The following is a 21,729-nucleotide window of genomic DNA, read 5'->3' as shown; positions in this document are numbered from 1 at the left end:
TTGTTCCCTTTGTTGTACTTGAAATCTCTCTAAAAGATTAATGGCTTCATCTACATCAGTACTATAACAGGCCCATACAAGTACTATTGATGAATCTATTAGAATTGTTTGCATTTCTTGTACAACCCAAATGACAGATGGATTAGAGGTTGTTACAAGTGTGGAGAGAGAGAGAGAGAGAGAGAGAGAGACGTTACATTGTAATGAACAAAATACGAAAGAACAGTTTTTCTGCCTGTCAGTAATGCACAACTGCCTTGCAACTATCCAACTAGTTAACTACTTGTTAATGTTTCTCCAGTTTATCCTACTGGAATGATAATGGCAGCAAATGCTCATGCCCATCAAGAGGTCCCATGGTCTTTCGAGTTATAGCACCCATGAAGGGGCCATACAGCAAGGAGGGAAGGGATACCCCCTAACACAGGTTGGATATACCCTCTCCTTGAGAGGCTACACTTGTATAACATCTGTGGCGGTGGTAAGCCCTGTGGCTCCATGTATAAGTAAATATCGTTTGAGCAATGACTACTGATACCTTTCAAAGAACTTGTACCACTACACCTCATTGATAAGAAAACATCACCATCTGTCGTATAAATTTAAACCGTCTTTATTGTTCACTTGAGAACAACTCACAGTTCTTACATTGACACTTCAATTCATACAGTGCACACCCATGTGAAGGAACTTCAGTGCTCAAGACATCAGTCACTGTCCCAACATCCTGTGAGCTCCATATTTCTTGCCCTGTGCATTGGTACTGATGTTTGAATGCCTCTGCAATACCAAATTGCAGGAAGGCTGGAATAACTGCAGCAGATGGTTGGGTAATGCTTTCTATAGAAAGACACACCATAACGGATGATGGTCCCAAGTTGAAGAAGGCCACAAAATAATTGCCTGGCACAAGTAACCTTCAATGTTCTATAAACATGCATTGCATCAATTCTGATTTGATAATTCAACGCTGTTGCGGATACTGTTCTGCTGGAGTTTGTCTGGACAAATCGTGTTTCAGAATTCTTACACAATCCTCGTCCACAAAATGCAACCAGTCTCGTTTTCAAAAATATTTCAAATAATTAGACATGGCTAAAGACATATACCTGCTGAAGTATGAATATCCATTCCAGCCAGTGCACACAATCTGTGTGCCTCACTAAATGGCAGGCTTAAACTCCACATCTGCAATCATAAATACTATGAGAAGTAGTTAAAACTCCTGCCAGAAAGAAAAAGCTAAAAGAAGGAAGCATAAACAAGGGATCCATCTACAAGTAGGCTTTTTCTGCAAGATGAAGAGACTGTTTTGATGAAGACTGATCAGCACATTCTAGACATAGGAATGCTATACAGAAAGACAAGCTAGCAAACGGGAAGAAAGAACAGATACATCTATATGTGCAATTTTTACGCATGCAGAAGCGATATAGTACAACTGCGAATCGTTCAAAAAGGAGAGGTAAAACATTTAAATTCAATGTGCACACTGTAACTGTCGTCTTCTCCATGGATCTATAAGGACACATGCAACATAAAACTCCCCAGGAGTATAGGATCCTTGAAAGCCTAAAGACTTGTATTTCATCATTGAAATATACCTGCTATGAATAGCTGTCACCAAGCTGTAAATATCTTAAGTCAAAGTATTGAGTTGACCATTTATTTGATCATAATTAAAGAGTTTTCCATTTGTGTTAATTATGGTCAAAGATTTCCTTTAATGGTCAAAGATACTTGACTCTGGTCAAGTAAGCTTGATTTCGATCGAAGACACTTAGTTTATTACCAAGAGGGTTTACTGCGGTTAACCAGAGAACCATAGAGCTGACTACAGTCAGAGAGTGTTGACTTCGGTCAACGAGACTTGGCATGCACCAAGAGGGTTAACTTCAGTTAACCGACTTGTGCAACTTCGGTTGGAGAGACTTGGCCAGAGAATATATATATACATATATATTTGTTACGTGCGCACATGTATTCAGTGGGGACGCCCACAGTGACTAGAATTGGTTGTGTGCTTTAGTTATTTATTGCAGGTATCAAGTGGGGTTGAAAGCCCAAGCGCTATGGAGCCTCACACAAACATCTAGGAGGACGTTCGCACGACCAAGTGCTTGGAGGACTCCAGAAGTTGCCCTTTGATGGCATGTATCTAGTTTTGAGTTAGGAAAGTTGACAAGTGGCATGTTGCCCAAAAAGAGAGCCTGAGAGCTCATGTAATACTTCAGGTTTTGAATTTTGGAACGAAGCTTCCACGCTGAACTCTTTGTGTATTCAAATCCTTCAAGTAATAAAAATACCTTTGGGGGGGTCCCAGCTGACGATTGTCCTGGGCCCTAGTCTATTCTACGATCAGAAAAGCTAGTTGTAGATGGGAGAAATTGGAGCTATGCAATTGTGATGCAGGCTATGTGCTCAATTTCTCAATGAGCTTAAATTACAGGCGTAAGTAATAGCCATTGTCATCACAAGCTTTATGCTACGCAACCGGAAGGAGATCCACCTGCTGTGAGACGAACAGCTTGGCCTTTACCCAGCCACAACCCAGCTGGGTTGTTGTGAACAAACAAGCAGGAGTTAACACTGCTCGTGGGCGATGGACAGGGCAATAGATTCAAAGGCGTCGTCAACTGGTGCTTTGCGTCAGAAAGCATTTCTCGGTGGCGTTAAGTCTGTGAGCCGACTCTTTTGAACGTGAATTCATTCCTTCGAAGCACCAGAGTAAAGCCTTGTGTAGGTGATCAAACAGTCGATGATGAGTACGAAGGTATTATGCACTGGCACTAAACCAAGACAGCCTGACGCTGCTCGAGATGGCGTAGCATTGGCGCCTAGCACCGGATAATGCTTTTGAGCTCCATTGGATGCATTTGAGCACTCGTGGGTGCGCTCTTTCAGATTTGGGTTGTGCATTTTCAGTTTGGAATTGCACTTCAAATTGCAACAGAGTGCAATGATTGGTTGATGCCATTTTTGCAGTAATTGCATTGTGCAGTCTGTGGCATTTCAGAGCAGCCAGTCGTACTTTGCATTTGCAGCCAATATTAGTTTGGGATTTGCAGGCACATTTGCAGCCAGTTGCACTTTTGGGACTTGCAGTTCTTTTTGCAGGTACATTTGCAGCTTGTGGGTATCCCATTTTGCATCATGTCGACTCTTTCAGACAGTTTTGGCAATTTGTGCGAGGGTGACAAGCTGGATGGACCAAACTATGCCTTGTGGTCATTCATGCTTAAGAACATCTTGGTTGGTAAGGGCTTGTGGGATATTGTTAGTGGGGATGAGGTGAGGCTAGTAGGCTCATCTACATCCAGCACAGCTTCTTCGGGTCAGACTACAGGCAGACATCAGACTGCTATAGTTCCTCCTGTTAGTCCCATAGCATCAACAGAGAAGCAAAAGAAGTTTGACCGCCGCAGTGCCCAAGCGATGTTTTTGATTGCCACAAATGTGAAGAGGCACATTATGACGACTATCAAGTCGTGCAAGGATGCAAAGGCAGCATGGGAAAGATTGGCAAATATGTATCATGTTAAGAATGAGGCAAGGGCCATTGCCTTGACAAATCAGCTCAAGGATCTCGAGATGCAGGAAGGCCAAGCTATCACTGATCATATTGCCAAGATCACTGATCTAGGTGATCAGCTCGCAAGTATTGATGAGGAAATAGAAGACAAGAAGCTCGTTTCTATTACTCTAATAGCTTAGCGTCCTCATATGGCACATTCGTCACTTCATTGACCATTGTTCTCAGGGCAGTCCCACTCTCGTTCGATGAGTTAGTTGGGCTTTTGTTGCAGGAAGAGGAGAGATGCTCAAATTTTGCCAAAGCCTCTCGTCAGGGTAAGCAAGCACTTGCCATGGGTGGAAAAGGTAAATTTCAGAAAAAGTTTGAGCCAAAACACAGCCATACAACTCAGCCCAAGGAGGAGAATGCAAGCAGTTCAAGCAAAAATCAGAAAAAGGGCAAATGCAATTATTGCAAGAAGCCAGGGCATTACATCGCAGAGTGTCAGAAAAGGATTGCCAATGAAAAGAAGAGGCAAAGGGACTGCTCTAGCAGTAATTTTGTTGCCTCCACTGAAACTTGTGCTTCAGATGCACATGGTGAAGCTCATCTTGCCCAAGATGATAGAGATTTTGTGTTTGCTGCATTAAATTAGAAGATGGATGCCAGGGGGGATTTGAATGCTCAAAATCAATCAGGGATGCTTCCCTTGTTGCAAGTGATATGGTATATCGACAGTGGTGCTACTAAGCACATGAATCCTCGCCAGGAGTGGTTTGAGAGCATCACACATGTTCATGGCAGACAGGTTACGTATGCCAATGATGCTTCTCAAGACATCATCGGAGTTGGGCACATTCCTATTCAGCTTGACAATGGGAAAGTTAAGTATATCCGAGATGTTTGGTATGTTCCAGATTTAAGGCAAAATCTGATTTCAGTTTCAAACATTGCCCATGATCAACATATGTTGGTCGAATTTCAAGATAACCAATGCACGATCAAGGATCCAAAGAAAGGATATGAGGTTGTAGATAACAGGCACATAGGACAGAGGCTTATACAAGCTTGATGCTCAGCCTTATGATAAGAAGGTATTGGCTGTAGCAAACACTTCCTAGGCTGAATCTGCTCTTGTAGGGGCTCCATGGGAATCTAGTAAATTTTCACCAATAGAGTTGCCAGCAGAACCGTGGACAAGATCAATAAGTGTAGAAGAAATGGTAGCCTCTCATTTCTAAACTGTGACAATATCATCCTTCTCCGAGGATAGCTCCTCACCTCTATAAGAGGTGCAAAAGGATTTGGAACTAGTGGGGGAAGAGGAGGATCCTGATGTGGTGAGCAATAGCATCTATGGTCTTGCACATGAACCCATCTATGAACCTAGTAGCGGAAGGCTAAACAAGAGGGGGAGAAGTGGCAGGGCTGTCGAAGGATGTCCTGCACATTCCCATGCAATGTGATCAAATTGCATGCAAATGTGGCAATGGTTGACATACCTTGGGACATCCATCCTCCTCTTGAAGAGAGGACCATCAGGTGTGAGAAGGTATATGGGTTCTTGGAGAATGTCAGGGCAACCAATTAGCACAAAAAATCTCAACACCATCTCTCTCTAGAAAAATCATAGCAACCATTGAAGAAGGGGTAGTCGGACGCTCATGGATCTCTTGTTAGATATCAATGCTCCACTCTCATGTAACTACACAGCTACGGGCTAGCTTTGTGGCTTGATGGTCAAAGGTAACAAGCACCAACTGGGGTCTAGGGGTTTAGTCGACCATTGACAGTATGGGTTCCCTAATAGGTGGGCGGTGTTTAGTAGGCCACTGACTAAGCACCAACCAACCTCCCAACCGAGCCTATATAATGATCGCTCTCTCTCTCTCTCTCTCTCTCTACAAAGATCTTGTTGTCTGTATTACATGTAGAAGTTGTATTTACTTATATCTTTAACGCCTGCCCAAAGGCTTCCCAACAATGTGAAGGTGCTTAATGGAAATTCTTTGAAGGCCACAATTGTCACCTTCATATTCTCGAACACCAAGCAATAAAGATACAAGAACTACTTCCTAGAATCAATTATTGGGCATGGGCTAAGGGCAGGGACTGAAGCGACACCCTTTGGGATGTGAAAATCCAATTGAAAATAATACCTTCGAGGAAGCCTAGCACTTCTAAATTGAAGACCATATTAACAAGGGAGGCAAATTCTTAGGGTGGAAGTATATTTGATATATTCCTTTCTAGCCATTTCATTCATGATACATAGGGTGGACGTGTATTAGACACCACCAACTCCCTACATGTGTGGCATGATGTATTACAAAATGCGGTCTCATAGCTTTTTTGGTCTTTTATGGACACCTCTCTCTCTCTCTCTCTGTGTGTGTGTGCTCTTCTTTTCTTCCCTTAATGCTCAGCCCATCCCAGCTCATCAATTACCAACATTTCGCCCATTTCAAGTTTTGAAATGCGTGATATTTCAGAAGACGAAGGGAAGAAAAGAAGAGCACAGAGAGAGAAAGAGAGAGTGTGTGTACACACACACGCACACTTTTTTTGGGGGTAAGAAGCAGTATTCATTAGAAGTCTTTTACTATTGTTTTTAGTTTTTAGTAGTAGCTGTTTCTTTTTGATACTGCTATGAATGTATATTTTTTCTAATGAATGCAGCTTCTTACCAAAAAATGTGTGTGTGTGTGTGTGTGTGCGTGTAGAGTTTTGATTGGGGTTCTTCCTTTGGACAGCTTTTAGCTCATCGCCGTATTGCACCTGCCACTTGTTGACAATGTCTGTACTTAAAAGGGAGTCTATTTCTCATCTCTTCTAGCGTTGCCCAAAGTCTCGGGATTTCTTTCTTCTATTACATCCATGGCTTCAGGCTCGCTTCCCAAGTGCCTCTTTTGGCAAGCTTTTTTGGTTGTTTGGATTTCATCCACTACAGCACGGTTTTCATCATTTCTTTTTACTGGGTTCTCTGGACCCTATGGAAGGACCACAATCATAGGGTCTTCGGAGATCCCTCCTTTTCTAAAAATCACTTCTTCTAGGCATCACTACGGAAATAATTCTATGATTGTCTACATGCGCGGGATTTAGACTATCTTGCTTTTTTGTGATATAATGAGACCTTCTTATACTTGTAATTACTAGTCCCTGTTTCTGGGACTGCCTCTTGTAATATAATTTCCAATGGATTCCACCCAAAAAAAAAAGTGTGTGTGTGTGTGTGTGTGTGTATCTTCACTAAATCACAGGGTCAAAAACCTGTTGTAACATGGGATGAAAAGAATCCAATGAAAATGGCACATCTGCATCCCAAACAGAATAAGACTCTGGCACAGGCATCAGAGGCAAAGGAACTAGATCAACATCTGTATCCTCCGACGAAAGAGCTGCATCCGATAAAGCAGGACTCAACATTTCAGCTTCACTCCAAGGATCAACCTGAGAAGGAGCATGTGCAACATCCTGTATAATCCCCTCTGCAAGGGGCTCCAGCTTGATATGTAACTCTTTACTTGGCTGCCTCATGACTTTTGCTCTAAGGCTTTACTTGTAAATTTTTCCTTTGTACTTATTGGTGGGTTTTTACCTCTTTTTTGGGGTTTCCCACACAAAAATATAAGATTTCCCCCCCCCAAAAAAAAAGTGTGTATCTTCACTGATTTTTACTCTTCTAATGGGGGCAAAGTAAAGGAGAATCCTGGGCAGGAAACTGACTACATATTTCTTTAATGTTCCCACTTCATTCATACTGTAAAAATTACCTCCATATTGTCAACACTATAGGCATCGATGCCAAGCACTTTTGGATTTGTTAAGATACTAAGTGTTGTTTGGTCTATGTTCATCATATCACCACCAAACATGAGAGGAGACTTGGATATTGCCCAAAGAGTCATCTGCAAGAACACTTTTCTGAACTTTATTAGAGAACAGAGAACAAGATAAATATAACTTATTCAAGAAAAGAAAGAAAATTTCTTTGCAGGGTTCTACTATACCTGAGTCTTCTGCTACACAAGGCTTAATTTGCAAAATCTGTGGGGACCCTGATTTGAATCTATTTTCAACATATAAACACGACTTTGATCAATTTAATAGGAACAATTTACACTAATAGCTCAGATATTAAACTTTAAATACACCATAAAAAATTGTGGCATCAGTAAAAGGTTACCAGGGCCAGTAAGGTATCCTAAAAGAAGCATGTCTAAATCTGGCCAAGAAAATCCACCTAATGAAGATGCATTAATTAAACCTGCAGCAGCAAAATCCCTGTTGCAGAAACTCCCAAAATAAAAACTTGAAATAATTGACGATCTTAGAGATGAAGGAAGAGCTTTTTCTAATGAAGAAACCAGAAAAATGAATGAATTTCTACAAACCACAATCTGTGAAATGCAGCTACACTAGATGAAAGTTGGCCATGTCTGCTAACATGATTTCAAACATTACTATGGCGATTGGAAAGTTGCATTCTTATCTACACATGGATCAAAAGTTGTTGCGAACTCACTAGAAGTAATAGTACATGTGTTTCCAATCTATTCTATCAATCCATAGCCATTGTTTACATGCTTTTGCATTCAAAGTACTTCAAGAATAATCCAAAATCACATCATTAATAAGACGAGAAAATTTTATGTACTGGAGGAGAAGGCTTAAATAGTGTAGCTAAGGTAACTAACAGCCGGCTAATTAAGCCCTAATATCCCAACCTAGTGTCACAAGGACGTGAATTTTTAACTGAGAAATAGTGAAATTTACTTGTGAATACATTCAGCCTGCATGTGGGCAAGGCCTTGGATAGTTAAGTGGGCAAAGGTCCCCTAGGAATTAAATGTGCCTTGGGGTGAATTAATTATGCCACGTGGCAGGATTCTAATCAAGGAATTCACTATGTGCATTACTAGATTAAAAATAAGCATGGCAATTCAAAGCTTCACGTCGCATGGGAGTTCCAGGTTCATGTCAAGTGGGTGTTGGAGCTCTAGGTCGCATGGTTTTTTGGCAAAACACAGGAGCTTCACGTCAGTGGCTTTTGGCAAAGCAAGGAGAAGGAGCTCTAGGGGGGATCGCGTAGGTCTTGTCACTCCATCGCACTTGGTGGAGTTTCTAGCATGGCTCTTGGCGATACACAGAGCAAGGACATTATGAGGTATCGCACGAGAGTTTGGCTGAGGTGCCTATCCTATAAAGGCATTGTACTTTCACTTGTCAAATCAATCAAGCCCTCAAGTCTCTTTTGGTTATGTAAGTACTCTCCTTTGGGTATTCATTTCTTTCTAGCATTTCATTTCCATTTCCATTTCCATTATGTTGTCTTAGCCTAGACTTCCTTCCCTCCCATCTAGTTCCAACATGTGGTATCAGAGCCATGTGTCTAGCCCTTTCCCTACTCTCCATGCTCAATCTAGAGGATGAGGGAGGCTCGCAAATGGAAGCTATCCTCTTCTCCAAGATAGATCACCCTTCCCCTTCAACCCATCTTCCCCGACAATTGGCTTCTCCAGCAATGAGCTTCTCCAACGACATTGTGGCTTCTCCAACCATGTATTCTTCAAGGTTGACCTCAACAAACGTTGGAGACTTCAGTTGCAGCCCCAACTTTCTATCCATGCCATTCTGCCCTACCTAGCTGCCATTTCTTAGAATATGAAGTCAAGATGAGTCAGTTTGGTGTGTTCTAGTGTGAGTTCTAGTCTAGTGTGTCCTATGGATGCCACGTGTCACATTGGGAGTTATCCCGTATGCATTGGGGTTCATTTGTGTGTGTGTGTGCTCTATATAAGAGCTGTACTTGTCTAGTGTCAAATCAATCAAGTATCAAGCCTACAAGCTCTTTGGTCTACATGTGAGTACTTTCAATTGTTCATTGCTTAATCATTTCATCTAAATTTCATTATGTTTTTATTTGAGTATTACTATCTCTCCCCCTAGCCTACCCTCTCTCTCTCTCCCTCTCCACCATGTACCTTCATGTGGTATCAGAGCCTCCCTTCCTACCTTCCCCTTCTTCTTGCTCTACGTAGAGGATGAGAGAAGCCCACAAATGGAAGCTCCTCTCTCCTCCATGATTGAGCTCCTTTCCACTCCTTTCTCCCCATCTTGTTCTCTTCTCCTACCTTAGCCTCACCTTCGGAGCTGATCTACCTCGCCATCAACTACCCCTTCTTCAGCCCAAAATGCCTCGCCAACAGCCGCTTCTTTTGCCTCGCCATCAGCCGCCTTAGTAGCCTCGCCTCCAGCTACTTCATCGACCTGCAAACTGGCCATACAGCCCGCTGCAAGCAGGCCGTACAGTCCATACAGACTATACGGAACAACACGAACTGATCTGTATTCATACAAAGCTCGTACCAGCCCTCAGGACTGCCGCCAGCTCTGTCTGCTCCTGCCATCGTGCACAACAGGCCCGTACCATCCCTCCGTACTGCTCGCACTCCTCCCAGTCTGCCCGTACAGACTGCCCATCTAATGCATTGTTTGCAGCTGCCTTTTGCCCTCGATTGAATTACCATTTGCATCTGCCTACTGCCTCGATTGGTGCATCATTTTTGCTACTCATTGCCTCTCCAAATACAGATGAGCCACTGAGCTGATCTGCCCTCACTTTGCTCCCAATTCGCGGGTGCCCTCGATTTGCTGGTGCCCATGATTTGCTGCTCCATCTGCTACTTCTGCCCGTGGGATTTCTACCTGTGGGAGCTACTTGTCTACCGTCTCACTACCTTAGATTGATTTGCTACCATGGAGCCTCGCCCTCGTGAAGAAGTCATATCATCTAGAGAGAAAGCATTGGCTCGTATCAGTATGAGGTTGGATAACAAATTACTTCGTCACTTTGACCCCACTGCTTCAGCCATGGAAATCAAGGCCAAGTTCGAGAATCTTTACGCCACATCTACTGGACCTGACCGATGAGCTTTATCTATTGTTTTGCATGATCTATTTGAAATAATAGATAATGGTTAGTTCTATTTGGGTACTCTGCCCTGGATTGTTTCCCAAAAATGAATGAAATAAATGATGTGTGTTGAGTCAATAAAGGTCATCTACCTTGGATAGTCCTCCTAAAATGATGTATTCCTTATATTTATGGTGTGTGACTTCATGTTCCTAGTTAGTCCCTAGAGTCAAGAGGGGGATGTTTTGTGGGAGCCATGTATTGGCATTGATAGGGTCTAGTTATCAGGCCTGGCATATGAGTTCCAGGATGTTGGTGCATTGGTTTTCTAGACCGTTGAGTTGGTCATGCATCCATGCTGAGACATGAGCCACGGAGTCATGTTTTGGACGTAAAGCCATGTGAGTGCTCAGTCTAACCTCTGAACCATGCTCAGACTTCAGCCTCTGAGTAAGCATGAGAGCCATGTCTAGTTCAGACATTGCACAGAGTAGTAGATACCGTCATTGTCATGTTCTATCCTTGGTTCCATTCCCGTAATCTCACCTTGCCTTCATGGGGGGTGTTAGAATATGAAGTCAAGATGAGTCAGTTTGGTGTGTTTTAGTGTGAGTTCTAGTCTAGTGTGTCCTATGGATGCCATGTGTCACATGGGGAGTTATCCCATATGCATTGGTGTTCATATATGTGTGTGCGCTCTATATAAGAGCTGTACTTGTCTAGTGTCAAATCAATCAAGTATCAAGCCTACAAGCTCTTTGGTCTACATGTGAGTACTTTCATTTTTTCATTGCTTAATCATTTCATTTCCATTTCATGATGTTTTTCTTTGAGTATCACTATCTCTCTCCCTATCCTCTCTCTCTCTCTCTCTCTCTCTCTCTCTCTCCACCATGTACCTTCACCATTATGCCCGCCATTCCGTCCATTTTATGCTCCAATCTGCCTGCCATTCTGCTTGTTTTCTGCTCCATTGCTGCCCGCCATTTACAGCAGCCACCATTCTATGTCAAATTGCACGTTCTTTTTTCTCTTCTACCCGTTTTTTTCTCTTTTGCCATTTCCCGAGGTACACAATGATTTCTCTCTCTTGAACCTCATTACTCGTGGAGAAGTTCAAGGGGGAAGGATTCCCTACTTGGCAAACTAAGATGCAGCTGCTTCTCATGAAAGAAAATATATGGTATGCTATTGAGGATGATCAGGACTATGCTATAACAACAGATTTCCAACAACTCAAGAATTGGAAGCAACACAACTCAAAGGCTATTGCCATTATCAGACTTTGCCTCGATGACACTTTGATTCATCATGTTGACTTCAAATTCACAACCAAGGCGATTTGGGTGCGTCTCGAGAATCTTTTTGGTATTAAAATCACAAACTCTAAGGTTTTCTTGAGGTTGCAATTTTATAAGTTGAAAATGGAGGATAGTGATACCTTGAGTGTACATTTAGTAAAAGTCCAATATCTTTTTCAAAAACTTTCCATCCTGAAGTGTTCCCCGGATGATGAGGATAAAATGGCTGCCCTCATGAATAGTATGGAAGGAGTTGTTGGAATATGAAGCCAGAGTAAAAAATGAGTGTTCTAGGTGTCTAGGGGGTGTTTTATAGTCTAGTGAGTCTTAGACATGCCACGTGTCATATTAGGAGTTATCCCATATACACTATGGATTTCTAGAGTCTAGTGTCACACAATATAGTGTTGTACTTGTCTCGAGTCTTTTCATATCAGTCAACATCAAGCTATCAATACATTGTGAGTATTTTGGTTATTGCCTTGCACTTGTACTTTCCTTCCTTTCCAATTTGCCTTCCATTATGATTTCCATATTTCCATTCCGTTCCTAGCTAGCTACCATTTCTCTTCATATGGTATCAAAGCCTTCCTTCCTAGCCCTTCCATTCCTCCTTGCTTCTCCATGAGGTAGAGGGTGGCCGGAAAGAGAAGCTGCCCTCTCTTCTCTTGAAGGAGCTCCCCTTCCCTACTCCTCTTCATTGAAGGCTTCATCAACATTGGGATTCTCCTCCAACGTTGTCTTCTCCAACTTGAGCTTCTGCCACCTCTCTTCCATTTCCTTGGTGAGCTCTCTTCCTTCCTTCAGCTACAAAGACGTCCTGGAGTGATGCTGTTTCTGTTGCTCTCTTTGTGACCTGCGGACGATGTGACGCTTCTATCTAGATTTGGAAGCGGAATCACGACTTTGTGTCTTCAGGAAAGTTGTAGAGGACCTTGAGTACTACAATTTTCGTCTTTACATCATTGCAATTTGAGTTTTCTATGAAAATATATAGCTCCTGCAAAAGGTGACGAAAATTATTCGTGCGCGCAGATTTTATTCTTGAGTTCACGGAATGATAGTTTTCAGCCTACTGTCACTATCTTAATCTTCACCTCCATCTTTTTCTGCTCCAGTTGGTGCCCACGAAGCTAAGCTGTAGCTGCCCATGCAGCTTCTCCTACTACCCACGTAGCTATCCTCTCTTCCCGCCATTTACCTGCCCACGCTGCTTCTCCTGCTGCTCACGCTTCTCCTATTGCCCACGAAGCTTTATCTTCTCGCCATTCGAGCTGCCACATTGCACACCTCATCCTCCTTCTATAACGGTGTGTAGAATCCACACTAATTTGCAGCAAGAACATAAAGAAAAATGATCTTGATGTGAGGTACGGTTACTTTCCGGCTTCTCTGATTACTTCTCTGATTGCCCATGGTGCTAGGCTTGCACATTGAGTGACTCTACTAGTCCTTGTGGCACCTCCGGACTCTACATCAATTTTTAGGTGACTCTCCATCTTCTATCTTGAGATTCATGCCATGACCGCTCCATGTAGCTACCCCATGGACTTCACCAACACATATTTTGGGGCATCCATGCCTAGTGCTTTATTGTAAGAGATCTATTTTTATTCTTCCTACAGCTTGATGTATTTTGGGGTCCTCTGCCCTGGGTAGTCCCCCTAAAATTATATATATTGAGTGTTTGGTTATCATTGAGTCTGATGGTCCTCTGCCTTGGATATTCCTCCTAAAAAGATGTATTGGTTGTCCTGTTATGAAGCAAAGGGGGGATGTACTCTGGAAGCCATGTATTGGCTTTGATAGGTTTAGAGGCAGGAGTCACTTGTTTTGAGCACATCTTGAAGTACTTAGGCTTGCCACGACTACCTTTGATGATATGGTGACTCTTCTTCTCGAAAAAAGATCACCGGAACAAAGAATCTCAGATCTATTCATCAGATACTACAGAGACTCTTGCCTCCACCAACAAATGGAAACCCATTCCTCCGCCAGCACATGGAAAGACAAAGTCATTCAAGCTGCTCACGTGCACTTTTTATAACAAGCTTGGTCATACGGAGGACGGATGCTACCAGAAGCTTTCCAAACAACAAACTAAGGGCCATGCCAATTGGGTTGTAGCCGCCACTAGTGACGATGAAGATGACGACCCTCTAACACAAGTTTATGTACTTTGCCTTGTGGGTGTTTCCAAAAAATGAATGCAATAAATCATGTGTGTTGAGTCAATAAAGGTTCTCTTCCTTGGATAATCCTCTAAAATGATGTATGGGTATTCTATGGTGTGTGGTACATGTCTCTCATTAGTCCCTGGAGCTAGGAGGGGGATGTACTATGGGAGCCATGTATTGGCTTTGATAGGTCTATTTATCAGGCCTGGCATGTGAGTTCTAGGATGATGGTGCATTAGTCTCCTAGACCTCTAAGTTGGTTATACACCCATGCATGATGAGCCTCTGAGCCTCTGAGTCTATACCATGCTCACTAGCCTTTGAGCCATGCTCACTTGCCTCTGAGTTAGCATGGGAGCCATGTCTAGCTCTAGACCGTCATTACACAGTCCGATGACCATCGTCATGTTTTGTTCTTGGTTCCATTCCAGTAGTCACTCATCTTTCCTCCATGGGGGGGTTTTAGGAAATGGAGTCAAGTTTAATTAGTTTTGGTTTCTTCTAGTGAGTCCTAGTGTGAGGTTTATAGTGCTAGGTGTCTAGGAGTGCCACGTGTCATATTGGGAGTTATCCCATATACATTTGGTACTTAGTGTGTGTGTGCCTATCCTATAAAGGCATTGTACTTTCACTTGTCAAATCAATCAAGCCTCGAGCCTCTTTTGGTTATGTAGGTACTTTCCTTTGGTTATTCATTTCTTTTTAGCATTTCATTTCCATTTCCATTTCTATTCCATTATGTTTGCTATCTAGTCTAGTCTTTTATGTCTTATAGCCTAGACTACCTTGCCTCCCATCTAGTTCCAACAACTATCAGCTCACCCTTGGCCACACGATTCCCCACAGCCACCACTAGTGCCCACGTAGCCACCTAAGTGCTCAGAACAAAGAGAGGGTGCAAACAAACACTTCCAGCATCAAGCGGATCTTGCAAAAGAAACGACCCTCATCAAACTGGCCATGCCACGATAGGAGTCTTTCCCCATGAGCTCCGCCACACCAGCCCACGAAGAGAGAGAGTGTTCCTCCCCAAGAATTCTGCTCCACAAGCCCACGTTGAATGCTTTGCCACACCAGCCCTCAACGTGAAGTAGAAAGAGAGTGAGAGAGAGAAAGAGAGAGAGAGTGCATGTTCCTCCCCAAAAATTCTGCTCCACCAGCCCACATTGAGAGCTCCACCACACCAACCTACAACATGAAGTAGAAAGAGAGGATTTATGATCAGGCCTGCTGACCACATGATGGGAGAGGTTGTCTTTCTCTACTCTGCCAAGACACATAACCAAGAGATCTGGTGCGACTCGCCATATCCACCCGTCAGCCAAAACATGCGACGAAGGGAATCCCAGCACACACTAAGTACCAAATGTATATGGGATAACTCCCAATATGACACACGGCACTCCTAGACACCTAGTACTATAAAACTCACACTAGGACTCACTAGAACAAACCAAAACTGACTCAACTTGACTCCATTTCCCAACACTAGTAATACTTCTAGGCCATGTGCGAGTTTTTTTGGGACAGAAATGGATGCCTATTGCCAAGATTGGTGAGAACAGTGTACAGCAAATGCTACGCTTTGGATGACGATGCCAAATGGTTGTGGAAACACCTGAGATGCCAAAGGAATTGCAATCTTTGTGTAGCCTAGATTCAAGGATCCTCCCAATCAATTAAAGAAATACCAAAAGGGGTGCCAAGGTTTGGGGCCAATCCGTGTCTTTGCTTTGGTGCAGGGGCCATCTAGCTCCCTTTGCTGTGACTTTATTTGCTGATTTCCTGAGTAAAGTTAATTGTATTTGCAAGTTATTGTTGGTAGATACTTGGTGAGAAAAATAAGAAAAAATGTGTCCTTGACCATAAATGATATCTAATGGGCACGATACTTTGGAAGGACAGATTCACCTATGCTAGCAGAAATGATAGGAGCTAGGAGTAGATGAACAAAAACAGCAAGTAATAATTAGATTCAATGTGCACAATCATGAAAAGTGCCTAGAAACCGTGAAGGGATCCATGGCTTGTGAGGGGCCGTACAAGAACAGGCTAGAATGTTGATTCCTAGACTAGGAGTTGATATCCTAGTCAGCTCGGAGCAACAAGCTAGGATGTTGATTCCTAGTCTAGGAGTTGATATCCTAGACAGCTTAGAGCAAAACAGGGCTCAGCTGTCAATGAGTGTTCATTAGATTGCATTCAAAGAATGAGTACATGGTGCAGCAAGGCCCCCTTATATAGGTATAGGCCTGGGCAAAAATACCACAATGCTTATTGGATAGCCACCCTAGAATGCCACATGGCAACAACAGGCTTCCCTACTAAAAAAGTACTACTTATTTACAAACTCATGGATTGTTGCAAGAGACTTTAACAATCTAGAGTTAGAGTGGACAAGTGGGATGGGGCCTCCTTCTCGATGATGTCGTCATCAAAGCGCAAAACCTTGGAGCAGTTCATATTCATAGTTAGTGGCTGCCAGCCCTAAAGTGTGGCAAAGTTCTCTCGACTCTCAACTCTCGACTAGCTTTCGCTACCTTCAGCCAGCGGTGGCATGACGGACTACTTGAGAGACTAGCTAGATTTTACATGGGGAATTAGGCAATGCACAAAGGTAGAGTCACGAGCATTTTGGCAAGGACAACGATGTCAGACCAGTCCCCAATCGTGCTTCACTTGGAGCAGCCCTATCATGGACTCTCCCAAAAGGAGGTGTGGATTCCCGATGCATTGCTATAGGAGGAGGAGGTCAAGGAAAGAGAGATTCGACAACAAACGGATGTTCCCCCACAAGACAATTGGGGCAACTAGGTAGCAAATGCGATCCAAAGGAGTAGTGTTGAGCTATAGTGCTGGGTCTAGTGAGGGGGATAGGATTATCAAGCAATTTTCCCAACCCCATGGCTTGCACTCAATAACAGGGACAGCTCCAGTGGCTACATAATGAGAACAAACAAATCCACTCGAACCTCCAAGAGATTCTTGAGATGACCACCTTCTATCGATAGCTTTTCCAGACGGAGGAGGAGTGCCCTCAGATTCTTGTAGCCAAGGTGCGTTAGCAAGCAAGTGGATGCCCCATTCACAAATGAGAAGCTCTTGAAGGCCCTCAAGATGTCCCACTGCAGAATTTTTCAGGAAAGGATGGCCCGAAACCATCCTCCTCTATGTGCTTTTGGGAGTGCATTCATGCTCACTTGCGGTTTGACTCCAAATTGCTCCCTCTAAGTCCCCCCAACAGCCACCCTCGTCGCCATATGGGAGCGAGGGACGATGAGATCAGACAACCACCAGGAGGAGAGCGCATTTCTACAAGGCTTGGCCTCCTGTTTTTCCACATATTCATGGAGCAAGGCATTCACTGGTTGTATAGACCTCCATCCTGGTTGTTGGCCCCTGTTTGAGAGGTTCCCTAGGCACTAAGCTGGGTTCTCTAAAAACAGGCTGGTCGACAATCAGTTTCTTTCACAATATTTTCTTCCACGATGAGAACCATACGGATAGCTGATTCATAATGTTGGGTTTTACTAAAGCATTAATAGAAGTTTCTTTTTCTCTAGAGAGGGGCGGGAGGGACGGGGCGGGGGGGGGTTGGGGGGGGGGGCTTGCACCTCCACCCAAAATTTAACAGATCACACCAATTGCTTTCGTTTCCAAAATGGAAGCAACAATTTTAGAATAGCCACCTAGAACTTTTTGAGGCTATTAAATATGTACCCTCAAGAAAAATCCTATATAATTTGCATGCTCCATGCCCAGTACATTTTCCCTAGAAGTGGATAGAAGTACAAAGTCATGATAAACTGAATGTGCAAAACATAGCAAACCTGTGTGCAATAATACACTGAATTCAGAAATTGTAGAATCACAAAAAAGAGATTACATTAGTTTGGCCTTTTAGTGGGCGAAGAGTGCGCTCGTGATGAGAGACCTTGCTGGTAGAAGATTGATACCTACATGCAAACTGTGCAAGAGAGAAGCATATGCATGCATGCAAGATGGTTGTCAAAGAATATACATTGACACATGCAGAGGGATGCCCCTTCATTTGTGATCCTTGAGCACACTCAAGTCTACACTTAGCCTAAGACTCACAGACTACCCTTAGCCTAAGACTCATAGACTACCATTTAATGCACCCTTTCCATTTTTACATCCCCAAGGATCTACACACATGAGTGCATATCTTTATTAATAAATATTATACCAAACTCTCAAGCGCTTCTGTTTTGTTGACCTATCTTTGTGTTACATTTAGGGAAACCATGGTGGAGAATAGTTGTACTCAAGGCTTGATGGTCAGATTACTGATGCATTTTCCAACAGGACAGATCTTTAGCACAGCTACAGTTTTGGTACCTTGAAATTGACCAAGGCAAAGCAGGCTCTGGCCCCAGCAAATCCCATGAAGTTCTTTGCTTACACAGAACACTTTGACAAGTCCTTACAGCTTCACCTATCAACAAATGTCCCTTGCTTCAGAGGCATCATGGGCTATAAGAGTGTGTGTGCCATGCTTTGAGCAGAGTACACGATACGAGGAAGATACATTCCTAAATTCTTCAGTTGCTCTCCCCCATGATGGTTGTAGGACTGTGCCACAGTTTATATATGTAGATGATATTCATGAACATGCCAAAAACAACAGTGTGTAGTTTCTATCTCATTACAGTCACTCAACAATGTTGAAAACCATAAACTCCATCACACATAGCAAGGACTAGCTACTATGGCATCCCAACCGACGTCATCAGCACCAACGGTACACCATTAATATAAAGATATGCTCTCACACAAACAAATCCACACACCCACACATACTTGAGGGCCAATTTATACAAAGATCTTCTTAACGAGTTTCTCTGCTGGAGATAACAGACTTCTTTGCCACATCACATTGTACATCTCATGTGGCATTCTGCAAATGATCGGGATGTACACCCTCAAGAGGCTACACAAGAATCAGTTTTCACATCTGCTTTCTCAAAGGGCAGCACCTTTTGGGAGATGATTAGGTATATGTCCTCTGGAAGGCTCGATCTACACATATTCTAATAAACTCACTACTGCATCCAAGATGCTAGAAACCATCTGGTATGGTCCCATTCACTTATTCAAAAGGGTTATGGAATCATAGTTCGAGAGATGCTGTGGCAGCTAGGACTAACGAGAACACTTCTTATGGACATGAAAACAAAATTTTGCATATAAAGAACAAACTGGCATTATTGCCCACCATCTTTATTATATACATGCTAGGGTTCTTTCTGATCATTGTTGAGAGACTTGTGCAGCCAAGGAAAATTGGTTGTCTCTGCCCTCCTTAGATTGCTTGAGAGACATATGCAACCAAGTAAAGTTGGTCATTTCTTGGTCCTCCTCAGGTTGCTTTCATAGCCCAGTTGCCAAGACACATGCAACCAAGATAGGAGTTTGATCTTTGCATAAGAATCCCGAAAAAAGAAATCATACCTGGCCACATCAAAATGAGACTTCAAATCCCACCATGAATCCCAATCATCACTTGTAACCCCGTACATGTTCACAAGACCATTCACCTTCAGAGCCATATCTGGAGTTGCCCTCTCACCAGGTGAAATAGAGTAAATCATGGGCCTTCCACACTCACGTATAGCCTGCATCAATGGTCCCATATCTTTTAAACTAAGGTGAGACACCACTGTCTAATGTAGCAGAACAGATCCTGAAACACCAGCAGAATACATGTTTAACCATCACAAGTTTAGAATGAAAAAAATATGACACAAAGGGATGATTTCGTATAAACAGGATAAATGATATTCTTTAGTGATAGCAAGAGCAATCTCTTAAATTGCTGGAGGAATAAGGTGAATAAGGCGGGAACTGTAAAGCACAGGGAAATACAAAAAACACCTGTGACACAACTTTGATCTCATTGACATTCAAATCGAGTCATTTCAAACTGTCAGTTGACGTTAATTTTGTTGGCCCAAACTTGTCCTTTGTAATACAAGGCATTGCAGCTGAAATACAGACTATGAGAGACATACTGAAGTCAACTTCCCAAGAAGCATAAAGATTATACAAAGAACGATAGAAAGCTTGGCCGCCCTCTGTGCTTTCGTTCACTCTGACAAAACATTCTTCCATCCAAGGGCAAGGTTCATTTTGCAAAGCAATATCACTAGCTCTCCATGGGTGATCTGACTTCCCATCATGACCTCCCTGCGCATATAAAAACTAGGTGAGTATTGAGCAAGCCTTGCACAGCTCACAATATTAATTAGGATTTTATTTGTTTAGCCCTCTGGCATTCAGGCACACGTGTTCAAAAACTGGCTCGGCCTGCTACAGACTTTCTTTCTTTCACGTTTCGTGGCAGGGCTTTTCTCTAAAAATTACAAGGAGGCACAGGCAGTATTACTTGGTATGCTGTGGCTTTCTGAATACCCTTGGACGGTTGAGTGTTCACGCTGTGAAGCAGATCGAACCATAAGGGATGTTTGACCTCAAAGAAGCCACAAAGGAGAGTTGAGATGGATCTGTGGGTGCGGTTGGCACTTTCAGTTCACAGGTGCTAGCTAGGCATTTTATGATGATGCTGTTTGCATGCACCCACTCTTGTTTGTGCACAATCAGGAAATGGCATCACTTTTGGCTCCCATTGGCCAAGACCTTAAAGGTTCCACCTGTATTTATACCTATATATGGAGATACATACATATATGCGTGTATATATGTATAGTCTATATTTATATACATGTACCTATAGTGTGTGTGTATTAATGAGTTAGGATCGCTAATCAATCCATCAGTTGAATTCAAGGTAATCTCAGAAGTACCCACCTCGTACCCGTAAGGGAGGAGCTTCTCGGCAACCTGCTGAGCATTCCGGATAAAATCTTCTTCGGAAATAATCCAAGAGAATGAATTATACGAGTTCCAACCCCTTGGAGGAGTGATCGCAAGAAGTTGGTTTACGTAGTTGGTCTGTGTGTCACTGTTCGAAGAGCATCTGCGTGAACCAACAAAGCAAAGGAAGCTCAGAGTTCAAATTCTCAAGTCCGAAGATCATGGAGAGACAAGAAAAAACTTGAAAGATGGAGATCAATTACAGTATAGAGATGCAGAAATAGCTGCACAGGATAGCTTCAAGGCGCAAGCTTTTCATTGTTTGTGCAGCCACCATGCAAGTTTGTGCAGCCACCCGACACAAAACCCATTTGGATTCGAAGTGGGTACTCAATAGTCTATAAGGACGGGTTGTTCCCACCTTGTGTGATTGGTTCGATGAGATGGAATGGATCAATCATGTAGTGGTCGGAAGCGTTGGCCATGGAGTGGGTAGCCTTCATGGGCCGAACACGAATCTTCTATGTGAGTGCCCCGGCCCATCCATTCTATTACGCCAACTATGACCGCAGCTCTTCAAACCACCTTTCGGAGGATGGCTCGCGGGTGAATGTAGCCTAAGTCAAAGAAGGACGTTTCCCTTGCTTTACCTTTTTAAGGTATAGACGTTAAGAGGTTTCTCTCTCTCTCTCTCTCTCTCTCTCTCTCTCTCTCTCCACATGTCACCTTCACAAATCTTCCAAAAATAAGAATGTAAAACAAGGAAGAAATAGGGCAACAAGTGGCACAAGGGGCTTACCATATGGTACCCTCTCCAATCTTCCTCCACAAGCCTTGTCCAACACACTCGCACCCCCTGCCAACTGCTCTTACCCATGTTTGAATTCTAGAGAAGCTTTGAGAAATTATGGAGAAGGTGCTATGGCGACACAAGAAGGTGCAATGCACATGGGTTTGTTGCTACTTCTAGGTCGTTGCTTC

The 21,729-nt window shown here is 43.1% G+C and overlaps 1 protein-coding gene across 1 annotated transcript; it reads right to left on the bottom strand.

Annotated features, from left to right (window-relative positions):
* Nucleotides 1-945: 945 nt before the first annotated feature.
* LOC147887217 (uncharacterized) lies at nt 946-21,098 on the bottom strand. Its single transcript, XM_087394247.1, has 9 exons — nt 21,012-21,098; nt 20,743-20,911; nt 19,929-20,121; nt 19,387-19,594; nt 7,704-7,801; nt 7,546-7,586; nt 7,291-7,425; nt 1,110-1,188; nt 946-1,001 (listed from the first exon to the last, which is right to left on the bottom strand). The coding sequence occupies exons 1-9, from the start codon at nt 21,083-21,085 to the stop codon at nt 946-948; spliced, it is 1,053 nt and encodes a 350-aa protein (XP_087250373.1). The 5' UTR covers nt 21,086-21,098.
* Nucleotides 21,099-21,729: the final 631 nt, after the last annotated feature.

Source organism: Dipteris shenzhenensis, chromosome 23, assembly GCF_047967505.1.
Source record: "Dipteris shenzhenensis isolate YYH24624 ecotype China chromosome 23, Dip_SZ_1.0, whole genome shotgun sequence".
Lineage (NCBI taxonomy): Eukaryota > Viridiplantae > Streptophyta > Polypodiopsida > Gleicheniales > Dipteridaceae > Dipteris > Dipteris shenzhenensis.
The sequence above is the reverse complement of the archived record's forward strand: the minus strand, read 5'-3'. Positions and strand labels throughout refer to the sequence as shown.

Bases quoted from the DNA above. Each gene is read 5' to 3' on its own strand.
- LOC147887217 (XM_087394247.1), bottom strand. From the start codon at position 21,085: ATGGTGGCTGCACAAACAATGAAAAGCTTGCGCCTTGAAGCTATCCTG. The intron at 19,595-19,928 runs GTATTTCAGCTG...TACATTAGACAG, and splicing joins CAGTATGTCTCTCATAGTCT to TGGTGTCTCACCTTAGTTTA. The intron at 7,587-7,703 runs GTAACCTTTTAC...TGTTGAAAATAG, and splicing joins AGGATACCTTACTGGCCCTG to ATTCAAATCAGGGTCCCCAC.